Source organism: Trichomycterus rosablanca, chromosome 3 (assembly GCF_030014385.1).
Source record: "Trichomycterus rosablanca isolate fTriRos1 chromosome 3, fTriRos1.hap1, whole genome shotgun sequence".
NCBI classification, from domain to species: Eukaryota; Metazoa; Chordata; class Actinopteri; order Siluriformes; family Trichomycteridae; genus Trichomycterus; species Trichomycterus rosablanca.
Window position 1 is genome coordinate 17,552,740 of NC_085990.1, and position 17,241 is coordinate 17,569,980.

The following is a 17,241-nucleotide window of genomic DNA, read 5'->3' on the forward strand; positions in this document are numbered from 1 at the left end:
TGGCCAGTCCATCACCTTTACCCTCAGCCTCTTCAATAAAGCAGTGGTCGTCTTAGAGGTGTGTTTGGGGTCATTATCATGCTGGAACACTGCCCTGCGACCCAGTTTCCGGAGGGAGGGGATCATGCTCTGCTTCAGTATTTCACAGTACATATTGGAGTTCATGTGTCCCTCAATGAAATGTAACTCCCCAACACCTGCTGCACTCATGCAGCCCCAGACCATGGCATTCCCACCACCATGCTTGACTGTAGGCATGACACACTTATCTTTGTACTCCTCACCTGATTGCTGCCACACATGCTTGAGACCATCTGAACCAAACAAATTAATCTTGGTCTCATCAGACCATAGGACATGGTTCCAGTAATCCATGTCCTTTGTTGACATGTCTTCAGCAAACTGTTTGCGGGCTTTCTTGTGTAAAGACTTCAGAAGAGGCTTCCTTCTGTGGTGACAGCCATGCAGACCAATTTGATGTAGTGTGCGGCGTATGGTCTGAGCACTGACAGGCTGACCCCCCACCTTTTCAATCTCTGCAGCAATGCTGACAGCACTCCTGCACCTATCTTTCAAAGACAGCAGTTGCATGTGACGCTGAGCACGTGCACTCAGCTTCTTTGGACGACCGACGCGAGGTCTGTTCTGAGTGGACCCTGCTCTTTTAAAACGCTGGATGATCTTGGCCACTGTGCTGCAGCTCAGTTTCAGGGTGTTGGCCATCTTCATGTAGCCTTGGCCATCTTCATGTAGCGCAACAATTCGTCTTTTAAGATCCTCAGAGAGTTCTTTGCCATGAAGTGCCATGTTGGAACTTTCAGTGACCAGTATGAGAGAGTGTGAGAGCTGTACTACTAAATTGAACACACCTGCTCCCTATGCACACCTGAGACCTAGTAACACTAACAAATCACATGACATTTTGGAGGGAAAATGACAAGCAGTGCTCAATTTGGACATTTAGGGGTGTAGTCTCTTAGGGGTGTACTCACTTTTGTTGCCGGTGGTTTAGACATTAATGGCTGTATATTGAGTTATTTTGAGGGAAGAATAAATTTACACTGTTATATAAGCTGCACACAGACTACTTTTCATTGTGTCAAAGTGTCATTTTGTCAGTGTTGTCCCATGAAAAGATATACTTAAATATCTGCAGAAATGTGAGGGGTGTACTCACTTTTGTGATACACTGTAATTTAAAGACAGGATGAGTGTGTGGTGGTATTCCTGTTTAATCCCAGTATTTCCAGTATTTATTTACTCCCGAGGGGCGCCACGGTGGCTCAGTGGGTAGCACTGTCGCTTCACAACAAGAAGGTCCGGGGTTCGATGCCTAGGTGGGGTTGTTTGGCTCCTTTCTGTGTGGAGTTTGCATGTTCTCCCTGTGTTTGTGTGGGTTTCCTCCGGGAGCTACCGTTTCCTCCAACAGTCCAAAAACATTCAAGTGAGGTTAATTGGAGAGACTAAATTGTACATGATTGTGTTTGATATTGAACATGTGAACTGGTAAATCTTGTGTAATGGGTAACCTGTGCTGTCAAAGTGTGTAGAACATGACGTTAAAATCCTAATAAAATAAATAAATATTCACTAAATATGTGTAAATATGTGTTATAAGTGAAACAATCACAGAAACCCTTTAAAATGTTTATTTAACAGCCTGTTTTTTCTGATTTGATTTTCCAAATACGTTCTAATTCATTGTTCACGGCTACACACCATTCCAACTGTTCAACTACAAACTACGGTTAGTGGCCACGTCCCAAACCGCATAACACTTTACGCAAGAGCCACTTATTGCGCCGCCTATAACAATAATAATAATGGAAACACTCTTATTGCGGATTCCTAGCATTCCTGAGCGGTTTGGGACGCGGCCTGAGTGCACGCGCATATCACGCTGTCTCGCGCTAACCCGGCAGGCACTGAGCGCTCGTGTGTAGGCTGCACCTCGAGCTTCTTCTGATGTGCTGTGAGGCTGTGTAAATCCCAGGAGACGGTTTCTTTGTGCCAACTTGTTTGGCATCATGTGGTAAAACAGGGCGGTTGGTATCGGTCGGTGAAGCCAGAGCGGAGCACTCCCACCAGCCATGCGCACTATTTCTACTGCGTACAGCGCTCGCGACTCTCAGCACACATAGGAGCATCAGAAGCGCTTCTTCACATGCAGGTAAGAACCTTTAATAATATTAAACATTATACAGTTTTCTGGTTTTTATCTCCTATTATAAATGTAAGCTGCCTGGCATGGGGTTACCAGTCACGTGGGCTGCTATATTCTACAATATAGGACAAGGTTTATTCTCCAGGGCTCCTGTTCTACTGGTACTGACACGTTGCTCTGATTATTATGGAGGAAAAGTCAAGTGTTCATAGACAATGCTTTATTACACGGGCTGAGATGAGTGTACTACAACATTTTCACTTCAAGTGTTGGGTGGTATGATTTTTAAAATTTTATCCTCATTTATGTCTGCTTGCAACTTTGTGGCAGGAACACATCATCACTAATGTGAAGCACACATCACAGAAAGGGAGGGGGGGGGGGGGTGGTATGTCCGAAATACAATCTGGACAAGAGGTCAGTTTAAGGCAACACAACTTGTTATATTTACACCTAGAGAGCTATTTGGAATAAACCTATCCACTTTTTAAAAAAGAGAACTAATCAATAATATAAGGGCAGTTGTAGCCTAGTGGTTAAGGTACTGGACTAGTAATCCAAAGGTCGCTGGTTCAAGCCCCACCACTGCCAGGTTGCCACTGTTGGGCCCTTAAGCAAGGCCCTTAACCCTCAATTGCTTAGACAATACTAAGCAGCAGTACTGCCACAGTAGTGTAAGTCGCTTTGGATAAAAGCGTCTGCTAAATGCCGAAAACGTAAATGTAAATATAAAACTATTGCTAGGTTATTGTTTTTAACATTAACTTTTACTATGCAGCATTCATTAGAGTACTACAGATAATAACTGGTAAATTAAATTGGAAGAACTTTTTAATATCAACACTTAACACAATTTACAAGTTATAAACTGCATTCCACATTCAGAACCAACTATTGCTTTTATTTATTTATTTATTTTAATGCATTTTCTCCCAATTTTCCTCCCGATTTTGCGCACTAAATTTTTGTGGCCACATCCATAGTCACAAAAAGGAGGACACCACACCCCCAAAAGGAGGACGTCATACCAGGAACAGGGGGACATGATACTGCAACACACAGAATGAATATATAACCCATATAAAAGAGTTTTTTGACCAATTTAAGCAAGAATTCTATAACAAATTACTCACAGCGTTCCTGAGCATGAGAGCTGACTAACTGACTCAGGTAGAAGTGTATGCAGAACAGAGCCAGCCGGCGAAATTCGACCACCCAATCACAGACTAGCATTTAGAGGGTCCGCCCACATGTTAAACCAATGAAATACAAAGCATTTGTTTTGACATGTACCTGAGCCAATGACAGATAATAATGATCAAAAATGTAACCAGTTCACTCCAAACGGAAGATTTTAAAGGGTCCATCCTAGCGTTGCATGGGCGGAGGACTGACAGCTGAAAAACCGGACCGTCCGACCTAAAGCCGGACGGCTGGCCACCCTACTCCCGCTGCTGAGAGATACCAGATTGCATCCAAGGAAAGCACGTTGCTGTACACGCGTCTTCCGACACGTGTACAGCCCTCCTCTTCTCGCCCCTGCATTCTGCACAGGTGTCTCTTCCGCCAATCACAGCGTATGAAGACCCACCAACCCACACGTAGTCCAGTCCCCACCCTGCAGATACTGTGGCCAACTAGTATCTGCTACAGGCACTGCCAATTATGCCCGCCAGATGGCGCCCAGCCGACCGGTGGCAACGCCGAGTTTTGAACCGAGGAGTTCAGAAACTCGGTGCTGGTGTGCTAGCGGAATATCCTGCTGCGCCACCCGGGCGCCAGAACCAACTATTGCACTTTAAGAAAAGTGTTTGTGTTCTAAAACTCCTAGTGGCTGAGCTTCAAGTAATTCTAATTCTAGGTATTAACAAAAATCCTGCCAAAAAGAAGCGAAATGGTCTTTCAACATCTACCATACATAATAGTGTGAAAAGATTCAGGAAATGAGGGGAAATCAGTCTGTGTTTGGTAAGGGTGGAAACTAGTGTTGTATGTGCGTTCAAGCCATCAGAGATCTACCATACATTCTTCCAATGTTAGCAGTGGGTGTGGCAGAATGTGAAAGGGGAATACATTTTATCTTCAAGAATCTATCCCTGCAGTAAACTCAGAAAAGTTTGGGCGGGGCAAAATAGGAATAAAAAAATTATAGAGTAGTCAAGTTACACTATTTAGCAGGTGAACCTTGCACAATAGTAATAGGTAAAGGGGGATCATGATTGGGTATAAAAGGATGATCCATCAAAGGCTCAATCTGAATCATGTCTGACATATTTGTGTCAGACTTTGTGAGATAAATGTGTACAAGTTCTCAACAGAAGATCACAAATACTTTAGGTCTTTCAACATCTACCATACATAATAGTGTGAAAAAATTCAGGGAATCTAGAGAAAATCAGTCCATGTTTGGCAAGTGCAGAAACCACTGTTGTATGTGCATTTGAGCCATAGTCAAGCAAGCTACTGTGAGATAAATCTAGCTACATGGATTTTCTTAAGTATTTCGGAAAACTGTTCTCACTTAACGCAGTCTACCACGGCACCAAGAAATGCAACCCGAAACTCTGCTGAACAAAGAGAAAGCTACACAAAGAGAATCATGGCTTACAATCAACATTCATATGTATCCCAGAGTTGTTTAGTGGGGCCAAAGTCAGAGCTCTGAGCAGGCTACTTTGCACCAAACTCGTCAAACCACATCTTTATGGATATCACTTTGTGCACAGAGGTGCAGTCATCTGGAACGGGGGCTCCTCATGTTATCAGAAAGCTTAAAGCATACATTTGTTAGCAGTGGGTGTGGCAGAAAGATCCAAAGCCAATCATTAGAAGGAGTGTCCACATACTTTTGGCCACGAAGGTCTAATTGACAGTCTGTTAATTTCCTTATAAAAGTAAAAGTGGCGTATATTTCATCTGTACAAATCTATTCCTGCCGTACACTTAGAACAGTTGGGGCGGGGCAAAATAAGAATTCAAGTTTATAGAATAGTCAAATGACACAATTTAGCAAGTGAACCTTAAGCAATAATAACAGGTGAGAGAATCATGGTTGAGTATAAAATGATGCACCATCAAAGGCTCAATATTTGCAAGCAAAGTTGGGTCATGTTTGACCTCTTTGTGCCAGACTTTGGGTATTTCAGAAAACAGTTCTCATGTAACACAGTCTACCACTGCACCAAGAAATACAACCCGAAACTCTACTAAACAGAGAAAGCTACACAAAGAGAATCCTGACTCACAATCAACATTCAGATGTATCCCAGAGTTGTTTAGTGGGGCTGAAGTCAGGGCTCTGAGCAGGCTACTTTGCACCAAACTCGTCAAACCACGTCTTTATGGACGTTACTTTGTGAACTTTGTGAAAATTTTGAAGCATACACTTGTTAGCAGTGGGTGTGGCAGAAAGATCTATCAAAGTCAATCATTAGAAGATGTGTCCACATACTTTTTTTTAACTTATATTTCATGTTCAAGAGTTTATTCCTGCAGGATACTCAGAAAAGTTGGGGCAGGGGCGAAATAAGAATTCAAGTTTATAGAATAGTCAAATTACACAATTTATACAGGTGAGGGTATCATGATTGAGTAGAAAAGGGTGCTGCATCAAAGGCTTAATATTTGCAAGCAAAGTTGGGTCATGTCTGACCTCTCTGTGGCAGACCTCTACCACTTCAAGAAATGAAACCTGAAACTCTTCTTCTATAAAAGGATCATCCATCAAAGGCTCAATATTTGCAAGCAAAGCTGGGTCATGTCTGACCTCTATGTGCCAAAGTTTGTGAGATAAATGACTACGTAAGTTCAGAAAGAACATTTGTCAACACAAGAACACAAACTTTAGGTCTTTCAACATCTACCATACATAGTGTGAAAAGATTCAGGAAATCCTGAGAAAATCAGCCCATGTTTGGCAAAGGTGGAAACCACTGTTGTATGTAAGTTCGAGCTATCAGACAGTGTTTAACAAGAAACTGTCAAGCTGCTGTGATAAGTATAGTTACATGGGTTTTCAAGTATTTCGGAAAACTGTTCTCACTTTACACAGTTTACCACTGCACCAATAAATGCAACCTGAAACTCTACTAAACAAAGAGAAAGCTACACAAAGAGAATCCTGACTCACAATCAACATTATAAAGAGCACATAAAGAGTCCACATACTTTTGGCCGTAAAAGAGCTTCAAGGATCTGATTGACCGTTTAAAATGGTATTTCATCCTCTCTGTTAATTATCTTATAAAATGGAAGGGGTATACATTTTATCTTAAAGAATCTATTCCTGCAGTACACTCAAAAGTTTGGGTAATATAAGCAACAATTAAGCAATAAGCAATAATTTATCAAGTGAGTCATGTGAAATAGTAACAGGCGAAGGTAACATAATTGGGTATAAAAGGATGCTCCATCAAAGGCTTAATTTTTGCAAGCAAAGTTGTGTCATGTCCAACTTATTTTGCCACATTTTGTGAAATAATTGTCAGTAAGTTCAAAAAGAACATTTCATAAAAAAAGATCACAAATACTTTAGGTCTTTTACCATCTACCATACATAATAGTGTTAAAAGATTCAGGGAATCCGTAGAAAATCAGCCCGTGTTTTTGGCAAGTGCGAAAATTGTTGTATGTAAGTTCAAGCCAGTATTCAACAAGAAACTGTCAAGCTACAGTAATAAGTGTTGTTACATGGGTTGTTTTAAGTATTTCGGAAAACTGTTCTCACCTAACAGTCTACCGCTCCAAGAAATACAACCTGAAACTTTACTAAACAAAAAGAAATCAACATTAAAATGTATCCCAGAGTTGTTTAGTGGGGCCAAGGTCAGAGCTCTGAGCAGGCTACTTTGCACCAAACTCGTAAAACTACGTCTTTATGGACGTTACTTTGTGAACGTACAGTCATCCTGGAATGGGGCCTTCTCATGTTTCCAGAAGGTTTAAAGCATACACTTGTTAGCAGTGGGTGTGGCAGAAAGATCTAAAGTCAATCATTAGAAGGAGTGTCCACATACTTTTGGCCACGAAGGTCTAGTTGACAGTCTGTTAATTTCCTTATAAAAGTAAAAGTGGCGTATATTTCATCTGTAAAAATCTATTTTTGCAGTACACTTAGAACAGTTGGGGTGGAGCAAAATAAGAATTCAAGTTTATAGAATAGTCAAATGACACAATTTAGCAGGTGAACCTTAAGCAATAATAACAGGTGAGAGAATCATGATTGAGGATAAAAGGATGCTCCATCAAAGGCTCAATATTAATAAGCAAAGTTGGGTCGTGTCTGACTTATTTGTGCCAGACTTCGGGTATTTCTGAAAACTGTTCTTGCTTAACACAGTCTACCACTGCACCAAGAAATGCAACCTGAAACTCTACTAAACAGAGAGAAAGCTACACAAAGAGAAACCTGTCTCTCAATCAACATTCAAATGTATCCCAGAGTTGTTAAGTGGGGCCAAAGTCAGGGCTCTGAGCAGGCTACTTTGTACGTGCACAAAGTAACGTCCATAAAGACGTAGTTTGATGAGTTTGGTGCAGTCATCCTGGAATGGGGCCTTCTCATGTTTTCAGAAAGTTTAAAGCTTGTTAGCAATGGGCGTGGCAGAAACAACTAAAGTCAATCATTATAAAGAGTGTCCACATACTTTTGGCCAAATAGTGCATATTAGATATTTCATGGCATTTCATAAAACACATATAGCGGACTATGCTGAAGCTTATTGTTTTTTTTGTAGACCATTCTGAATCGAGTACTAAAACAAACAGCACTGGTCTGCCCATGTGTGTAACCACAGTGAATGTAGTCAGGCGACTGTTAAAATGGGGCAGTGGGCTGGAAATGTCATTTCCTAAACTTGCCAACACTTCTGTTTGCTCTCCACAAAACGTAACCCCCTTACCCACACCCGTGCCATGACGGTTATGCCTGGAATCCTAGGCCTCGCTTTGAATAGTGTAAACAACCGGAATCAAAAAAGCAAAACACTGGCTACGATGTGCTGACTGTCGGGATGCCAAGCACACTTTTTACATAATTGAGAGAACCAGTGTGCGTTCAGAAAGGATTTAGAGTTACCAGGTTTAGACAGTAATATAGTAATATACTGTAGAACTACAAAGTGCTTCTATATGGTAAGTGGAGCTGATAAAATGGACAGTGAGTGTAGAAACAAGGAGGTGGTTTTAATGTTATGGCTGATCGGTGTATAGCCACATAGGCTTGGGAGTACTTTGAAAAAATGTTGTCACTTAACCCAGCCCTCCTCCGTATCAAAAAATGCAATCTGAAACTCTTACCATATGGAAGAAATCTTTTCTTTCCAATCATCCAATCACAGAGAAAGAACACCTCATGAAACGGTTGAAATCCTAATACAGCTAAATCCCTTACAAGTGTATTTAAACTCTTGACTTTTGCAAGCCCAAACAGAAGGCAGCTAAGATTAAAGGCAGCATTACATGTTCACCCTTCAAGCCGTTTTGACATGTGATTGTCACAACTGTAGAATAGTATTGCCTTCAGTACACTGTTTGTAGATGTTTTAAATGTTAAACAACTGCAACAACTTGTCCTCCAGTCCTAACCTGCCTTAAGCCGACTGTCAAACTCAAATTACTCTTGAATAAAAATGGTAATGTGACCTAACCAGTCAGGGATTCTTGCCAGTCGTAAATCGTGATGTCATTAAGAGATTCATTCATACATTTAATCCTGGTTCGGGCTGCCTGGAAACACTGGGCACAGGGTAGAACACTATGTGCAGGGTGTCAGTTCATCAGTTCAACACTCACCCATATACTAAATTTCTGGCTTATATGTCTTGGGTGCACCCACTTTTTCCACGTTTTATTATGATACAGACTCATTCTATAATAGTTTGAGTTCATTTTTTGCCTCAGACATCTACACACAATCACCAATAATTACGAAGTAAAAACAGGGTTTAGAAAATATGCAATTTTATTTTACTGACAAAAATGGTTTATTTAGGAGTTACACATCTGTACACACCCTTATCCTAATACTTGGTTGATGCACCTTTGGCAGCAATTACAGCTTCAAGGCATCTTGGATAAGAAGCTACGAGCTTGGCACACTAGTTTCTAGACATTTTTGCCCATTCCTCTTGGCATATCCTTGAAAGCTCCGTCAGGTTGGATGGGGAGCGTCGGTACACAGTTATTTTCAGCTCCTTCCACAGATGTTTGATTGGATTCAGGTCTGGGCTCCGACTGGGCCACTCATAGACATTCACAGACTTTCTCCAAAGCCACACCTTTGTTCTCTTGGCTGTGTGCTTTGGGTCGTTGTCATGTTGGAAGGTAAACCTTCACCCCAGTCTGAGGTCCAGAGCGCTCTGGAGCAGGTTTTCTTCAAGGATCTCGGTGTACTTAGCTGCATTCATCTTTCCCTCTATCAGGACTGTTCACCCCGGTCCCCCCGCTGCTGAAAAACATCCCCACATCATGATGCTGCCACCGCCATGCTTCACTGTAGGGATGGCATTAGCCGGGTGATGAGCGGTGCCTGGTTTCCTCCAGATGTGACGCTTGGTATTCAGGCCAAAAAGTTCAATTTTGGTTTCATGAGACCAGAGAATCTTGTTTCTCATGGTTTGAGAGTCTTCTAGGCCAAGCGGGCTGTCATGTGCCTTTACTAAGGGGTGGTTTCTGTCTGGCCACTCTACCATAAAGGCGTGATTTGTGGAGTACTGCGTAGATGGTTGATCTTTTGATAGGTTCTCCCATCTCCACAAGGATATGCTGGAGCTCTGTCAGAATGACCCTCAGGTTCCTGCTCACCTCTCTGGCCAAGGCCCGTCTTCCTCGATCGCTCAGTTTGGCCGGGCGGCCAGGTCTAGGAAGATTTTTGGTGGTTCCAAACTTCTTCCATTTATGAATGATGGAGGCCACTGTGCTCTTTGGGACCTGTAAAGCTGCAGCATTTTTTTGTACCCTTCTCCAGATCTGTGCCTTGACACAATCCTATTTTCTGAGGTCTGCAGATAATTGCTTTGACCCCATGGCTTAGAGTTTGCTCTGATATGCACTGTCAACTGTGGGACCTTGTACAGGCAGGTGTTGGCAATCCCCAATCATGTCCAATCAATTAAATTTACCACAGGTGGACTCCAAAAAACAAAATGCACCTCAGCTCACTTTTGGGGGTCATATCAAAGGGTGTTCACACTTGTGTGGTGTGTACATATGATATTTTACATTTTGATTTTTAATAAATTAGCACAAATGTCTAAAAACCTGCTTTCACTTCATCATTGTGGGCTATTTGTGTAGAATTTTGTGACAAGAAATGAACTCAATTTATTGTAGAATGAGTCTGTAATGTAATAAAACGTGGAGATGGTGAAACGGGTGTGCAGACTTTCCGGCTTGACTGTACAAATGTCCACCTAGTCAAGAGTATGGCTGTCTACCAGAAGCATTAACCTTTATTTAGTTAGAAATCTTGGCATAAAACCCCAAAAAGTAACAAAACCTGGTTCTGTATCTCACCTCGTAGTGTCTCTTTTAATTTTTAGCTACTGTATATGACCAAGTAGTAAAAATATAGGAAAATATTTATGCCAAACATGGTTATTGTTGCTGTAAAACAGTATTGGCCATATCATAATAGCATGAGTTTTGTCTTTGCAGTTGCAATGCCTCTTCTCCATGAAAGTTCTCAGCTCAGGGACTGTCCGCCAACTTTGCCAGTCATCATTATCGGTGAGTACAGAGCATGTGACCATAAGCTTTTCTTCCAACCTTCGAATAAAAAAAATGCATGACTATCTTTCCCCCTCAGGTAATGGCCCTTCAGGTATTTGCTTGTCATATCTCCTAAGCGGCTATACTCCGTATTTGGATCCAGCAACCGTTCACCCCAATCCCATACTTTACCAAAAACTACAGGAGGCCAAGCATCTGCCTATTACAGAGCAGGTAGAGCATCTGCCTATTACAGAGCAGGTTTACAAATACTGGTAAACATATTGCCATTACAAAAGCAGTATTTGGGAGTCAATTGGTACATTTTTTGCATGTGCAGGATCTGGAATACCTTTGTGAAGGTTTGGAGGGTCGTTCAGAGAACCCAGTGGCTGTGCTCTTCGATACGCTCCTTCATCCGAATGCAGATATGGGCTTTGAGTTACCGCCAGTACTGCAGTGGAAGATGGAGAAGCAGAATCACATTCCTCACCTGGTCCTCGGGAAGGGCACACCAGGAGGAGCCTGGCATGTAAGTGACTTTCTCCTGTTTAGATATCTTGTATATCTTATATATAGACCGATCAGCCATAACATTAAAACCACCTCCTTGTTTCTACACTCACTGTCCATTTTATCGGCTTCACTTACCATATAGAAGCACTTTGAAGTTCTACAATTACTGAGTGTGGTCCATCTGTTTCTCTACATAGTGTTTTAGCCTTCTTTCACCCTGTTCTTTAATGGTCAGGATCCACACAGGACCACCACAGAGCAGGTATTATTCAGGTGGTGGATGATTCTCAGCACTGCAGTGACAATGACATGGTGGTGGTGTGTTAGTGTGTGCTGTGCTGGTATGAGTGGATCAGACACAGCAGCGCTACTGGAGTTCACTCTATTGGACGCTCCTACCTAGTTGGTCCACCTTGTAGATGTAAAGTCAGAGACGATTGCTCATCTATTGCTGCTGTTTGAGTTTGTCATCTTCTAGACCTTCATCAGTGGTCACAGGACGCTACCCATGGGGTGCTTTTGACCGGATACATTTTTGGTTGGTGGACTATTCTCAGTCCAGCAGTGACAGTGAGGTGTTTGAAAACTCCATCAGCATTGCTGTGACTTATCCGCTCATACCAGCACAACACACACTAACACACCACCACCATGTCAGTGTCACTTAGGGCTGAGAATGATCCACCACCCAAATAATACCTACTCTGTGGTGGTCCTGTGGGGGTCCTGACCATTGAAAAACAGCATGAAAGGCGGCTAACAAAGCATGCAGAGAAACAGATGGACTACAGTCAGTAATTGTAGAACTACAAAGTGCTTCTATATGGTAAGTGGAGCTGATAAAATGGACAGTGAGTGTAGAAACAAGGAGGTGGTTTTATAATGTTATGGCTGATCGGTGTATACAACAAAAAGTTTCTAACAATGCTCTTCTTATTGCGGCAAAAAAAAATGTTTAACACTTACAATTCTAGTGCCCAGCACAAATTATATTACAAATTGTATGTGGGCTCAATCAAAAAAAGTTTTTAACCTGCCACCCGAACTTTGCTGTTTAAAGCTTGTGGCTGAAATCACTGTGCCATTTTTACAGTTCCGTGCAGGCACAGAGGCTCTGTCTTGAATCCCAAACAGCACAAGCAGTATGCTCTGTCCATGATTAAGTTTAGTTACATTTTGGGGAAAAAATTAATCATGGAGTTGCCTTGCTGCAGAGATGTAATTCAGGGTTTAGCTCAGAGATTTAGATGACAGCTGTATGCATTCATGAATGCAGTCTTGCAAGAACTTGCCAAAGGTCATCAAAGGTCATATCTCTGAGACTTTAACCAGCAGCCTCTTATAACCTGAGGACATGACATCCTCTGGGACCCCAAACCTGATTATCTACCCTGATAAGACTATGAAAATAAATATAATAAAACAAATCATAGTCTCTAACTTTAACCACTAGTAGCTAATGAAGAAAACACTAGTATGTAGCTACACTCCTGTAATACTGTAATAAAAAATATTTGTGTCTCCTAGGCAATGGAAGGATCAATGCTCACTATTAGTCTGGGCATTTGGATGGAGCTGCCAGGTGTCAAGTACAGGGACATTATCCCCGACAAGAGACGGTACCCACTTAGTATAATGTATTAAGTCACATTGATTAAAAAACACACTTTATCAACACCATCACTAAAAAGGGTTTTAGTTGGGTTGTTACTTACTGGAGTAGTTTACTAAACAAGACCAAACAAGGACTTTCAGGAACAAAAATTGTCCAAAACTGTGGTGTAACCATTTTAAATCTGTCATTATGATTTTATAGATCATGTGACCACCATGCCCCAATTATTCTTCAATAACCAAATAGCATTAACATAGATGGCACACAGACATAGCTTTAAACACAAAGGCTTTAGCGCTTCCAACCATTATGATGCTGTCAGTGTTGAGCGAATACAACACTAGGTGTATTGGCTACCAAATGAAAGCATGTATAGAATGCCATTCAGTAGATTGGTACCTTGTCTAGGCGATATTCCTGCCTTGTCTTCTAAGTTTTATAAAACCCACTATGACCCTGATTAGGATAAACTGCTAAGTGTTACTTTGTCAATAATAAATGATGCCATAGAAAATACCATGGCTTTGGTATAGTACTAAAAATTCACTTTTTACTACACAGACTAGGCATAACATTATGACCACTGGCAGGTGAAGTGAATGACACTACTTATCTCTTCATCACGGCACCTGTTAGTGGGTGAGATATATTAGGCTGCACTTTGGGTCCTGCGATCCATGTGGATGTTACTTTGACACGTACCATAAGCATTGTTGCAGACCATGTACACCCTTTGATGGAAACGCTATTCCCTGATGGCTGTGGCCTCTTTCAGCAGGATGTGTTCCATATGCTGGGAGCTTAGATACTAAACTGTATGGATGTCCACAAAACGGTCAACTGACCCTTGATCTAAGCTGGCACAGTGAAACAGCAGGCACAGGGTCCTTTGGGCTTGGGGAAAATCCATTAGTTACTATATATGTGAAGGCTGACTATCCTCCTAGTGTATCTGTGGGTTTTCCTCAGCTACTCCAGTTTCCTCTCATATGCCAGTTGGTGGACTGAAAATTCTAAATCGTCTCTAGGTAAATTCAGGGTGTGTTTCTGCCTTGCGTCCAGGTTTTCCTGGATGGGTCCCAGACCTACAGTGACCTGATTAGAATAAATTTGTTATTCAAATTTTAAAGAACACAACCAAGCAAAAATGACCAAACTATGAACTATGAAAAATTATTGGAAACACAAATAATTTGTCAATGCATTTTTTGTGGTCTGTCCTGCAGGAACGTGACCAATGACCGGGCCACTCCTGATGAAATCTCCTCCTACTATAAGAATTATGTGAAGCTTATGGGTCTTCAGAAAAACTTTATGGACAACACGTATATTACCTCTGTTCAGAAACTTCACCGTGGTCATGATGACAGCCTTAGGGAAGAAACTGGAATTGATAATGACTTTAAAAATGGTCAGAGGAACTGGTCAAAAGAAATTGACCAGCCAACAGAGACCAGGGACATTGGTCAAAAAGACATTGGCAGTGGGTTTAAAAATGGTAGTGGTAGATGTAAAACGGGTGAAGAAGAGACCAAGAAGAAGAGTAACAGCGATGATGAGAATTCTATGGAGCGTTCACCAGCTTTATGGGAGGTCAGGGGTTACCAGCAGCTTCAGGATGACACCCATGTTCCTTTTAGCCTATTTGCTGAGAACATTATTCTAGCAACTGGGGCATCTGACTCACCAGCTAGGTTGGGAGTTGAAGGAGAGGATCTTCCATACGTGTTCCACAGCGTGCATGATCTCAGTGTAGCCATCAAGCACCAAAGGAGCCTTGGCCCCACGTCTGACCCTGTTCTGGTGGTTGGGGCAGGCCTTAGTGCAGCCGACGCAGTCCTATGTGCCTACAACCACAGGATCCCTGTACTTCATGCCTTCCGCAAGCGAATCGACGACCCCAGTCTCATCTTTAAACAGTTACCAAAGACGCTGTACCCTGAGTATCAAAGGGTCTACCACATGATGCGTTCTCAGACCTATTTGGCATCCCCTACTATCAATCCTGCAGTTCCTGGTGCTTCCACAGCACTGTTCTCAGGCTACACCAGCTTTCCAGAACACTACGTGCTTTCGTTTCAGCCCGACAAGCAATGCGTACTAAGAGGATCCAGTGGCAACCTGAGAGCCTTTAAAGTGTCAATGGTTCTGGTTCTAATAGGAACCAATCCTAATCTGTTCTTCCTTAAGGAGCATGGTCAGTATCTAGGCGTGGATCCGAGCAAACCCATCTCCTGCAGGCACAACCCAGTGGACATAAACCCGTACACATTTGAATGCAACGCTGAGCCAGGCATGTTTGCCATGGGTCCTCTAGTGGGGGACAATTTTGTGCGTTTTCTAAAGGGGGGTGCTCTGGGAATTGCCAGCTGCCTGCTTAAGAGATTAAAACAGATCAATTTGAAGGGGAACTATATTGCTGATGACAGAGGTTGTGGTGGAGTTGGTGAAGGTGATACTTCAGAAGAAGGGGGAGTTCCAAAGGACATTTTTGCAGAAGGGAAGTGGTAAAATTGTCTTACATCACATGTAAATACATCTATTTTTTCAACTTTACAGCTTTCTAATAAATGTGAATAAATAAAGTGCATTATATGACCATTGCCTCCATCAAATTCTGGAACTCATCCGGGATATGTAATCTATAGCAACAAAGCATTGTGTTTTTTGTGGTGAATTCCCACCCCTCCATTCAAAAACCATAAACAATGCAACATTTGCACTCCACCAAACATACTGTGCTTGGTGTATACAAACAAAACTCTCTGAAAATACACTATATGGCCAAGTTTTTCCCATCATAATTATTAAGCTTAGGTGTTGCAAGTAACACCCCTTCCTAACCCTACCTTTAGACCAGCAGCGATTTTTCACCCGTCGCCCGAATCGCTGATCGTTAATCGCCCTGTGTTCACACCAGCAGTATCATCGCCTGTGGCCGTTTGGTTGCCATGGTTAAACTGATGGCAAGCAAAAAAATGGTACAGCATATTGTACTAGCTAGTATCTACAAAGCATACATACAAACTTTTTACCACAAATCGGATTCCTTGCCAACCAGTTTTCAGGCATGTTCCCGCTAAAAATAAAAATCCTGGAGGGAAAACACTTGCCTAAAATGTCATCCCTGTGTAGTAAGTCAACATGACAGAAAAACTGTGTTCTTTGCAATCACCGCCATCAATTTGCCAGTCTTAAACCACAACAATGTCTTTCTCTTCTATCTTTAGTAAGAGCTATTATCTAGGAACCAAAAACAGAACATACTGTTTCACAGTGGTGGAGATAATGCATATATTGCACCGCTCAACACTTAAGTCCTATTGGTAATCGCCCCATCGCTTTGCTCCTAATGTCCATAAATTTAAACTTTGCTCAACTTTATTTGCCCCATCACTGATTGAAATTTTTTTTTTCCCACTTTTTCCCCCCAATTTTTCTCCCCTAATCTAGTTGTGTCCAATTACCCTGATTGCGTCCTCTATACTGATTCGACCCTTCACTGCTGACTGAGGACGCCTCTCAACTGACTTGCGCCCCCTCCGGTACGCAATCAGTACAGACTGCATTTTTCACCTGCACGAGCACATCCCCCCTCAATGTTATTCCTCAGCCCTGTGCAGGCGCCGTCACTCAACCAGCAGGGGCCGCAGTTGTACCAGTTATGAGGACCTATGCTTCGACTTCTACCCCTAACCCTGAACAACAGCCAAACGTTGTTCATGCTGCCGCCCAACCCAGTCGGAAAGGTAGAGCCGAGTTTCAATAGGATGTATCTGGAAACCCCAACTCTGGTGAGCTAGCGTACTTTACCGCTGCGCCACCTGAGCGGCTGATTAAAAATTAATGAAAGTCGGTCGATGGACCCATACAAATCCCCCCCCCCCCCCAATTTTCCTCCCAATCTAGTCGTATCCTATTACCCGATTGCATTACACTTCCTCTCTACTGATGGTGACCTCCACTTTGACTAGGGGGGGCCGAGACTAACACACGCACATGTGCAGCAGCCAACTGTATTTTACCTGCACAAGGCGAGATAATATGTGGATCAGCTTTGTGTACGGACAGCCACACTCTGATCACATTATCCCTCGTCTCGGGTACAGCACTGCGTATGTGCTAAAGCTTTTTATAAAGATCCATCGCTGTCTAATAAGTAGATGCAAGTAGCAGCGAGAAGACCACATGTCGGGAGGTGGAACTCCTCGACCAGCGTGGGAGATGTGCAATGAGT

At 42.4% G+C, this 17,241-nt stretch overlaps 1 protein-coding gene and 1 non-coding gene across 6 annotated transcripts; both read left to right on the forward strand.

The window, feature by feature from the left end:
- The first annotated feature begins 2,681 nt into the window (after nucleotides 1–2,681).
- trnat-agu (transfer RNA threonine (anticodon AGU)) lies at nucleotides 2,682–2,755 on the forward strand. The gene has a single exon. It is a non-coding gene; the product is annotated as a tRNA-Thr (tRNA).
- Nucleotides 2,756–10,824: 8,069 nt separating this feature from the next.
- Nucleotides 10,825–15,587, forward strand: osgin2 (oxidative stress induced growth inhibitor family member 2). Of its 5 annotated transcripts, none has more exons than XM_062991901.1 (6): nucleotides 10,825–10,891; nucleotides 10,971–11,107; nucleotides 11,214–11,405; nucleotides 12,917–13,008; nucleotides 14,231–14,502; nucleotides 14,587–15,587. In XM_062991901.1, the coding sequence occupies exons 1-6, from the start codon at nucleotides 10,825–10,827 to the stop codon at nucleotides 15,513–15,515; spliced, it is 1,689 nt and encodes a 562-aa protein (XP_062847971.1). In that variant the 3' UTR covers nucleotides 15,516–15,587. The 5 variants fall into 5 exon arrangements, with proteins under 5 accessions (XP_062847971.1, XP_062847972.1, XP_062847975.1 ...); XM_062991902.1 differs by having other exon boundaries at nucleotides 14,231–14,415; nucleotides 14,530–15,587; XM_062991905.1 differs by having other exon boundaries at nucleotides 14,231–14,373; nucleotides 14,530–15,587.
- Nucleotides 15,588–17,241: the final 1,654 nt, after the last annotated feature.

Excerpts from the sequence above, each read along its gene's own strand:
- osgin2 (XM_062991900.1), top strand. The coding sequence starts at position 10,825 with ATGCCTCTTCTCCATGAAAGTTCTCAGCTCAGGGACTGTCCGCCAACT. Across the intron at positions 11,108-11,213 it reads ATCTGCCTATTACAGAGCAG|GATCTGGAATACCTTTGTGA; the intron begins GTAGAGCATCTG and ends TTGCATGTGCAG. Across the intron at positions 11,406-12,916 it reads CACCAGGAGGAGCCTGGCAT|GCAATGGAAGGATCAATGCT; the intron begins GTAAGTGACTTT and ends TGTGTCTCCTAG.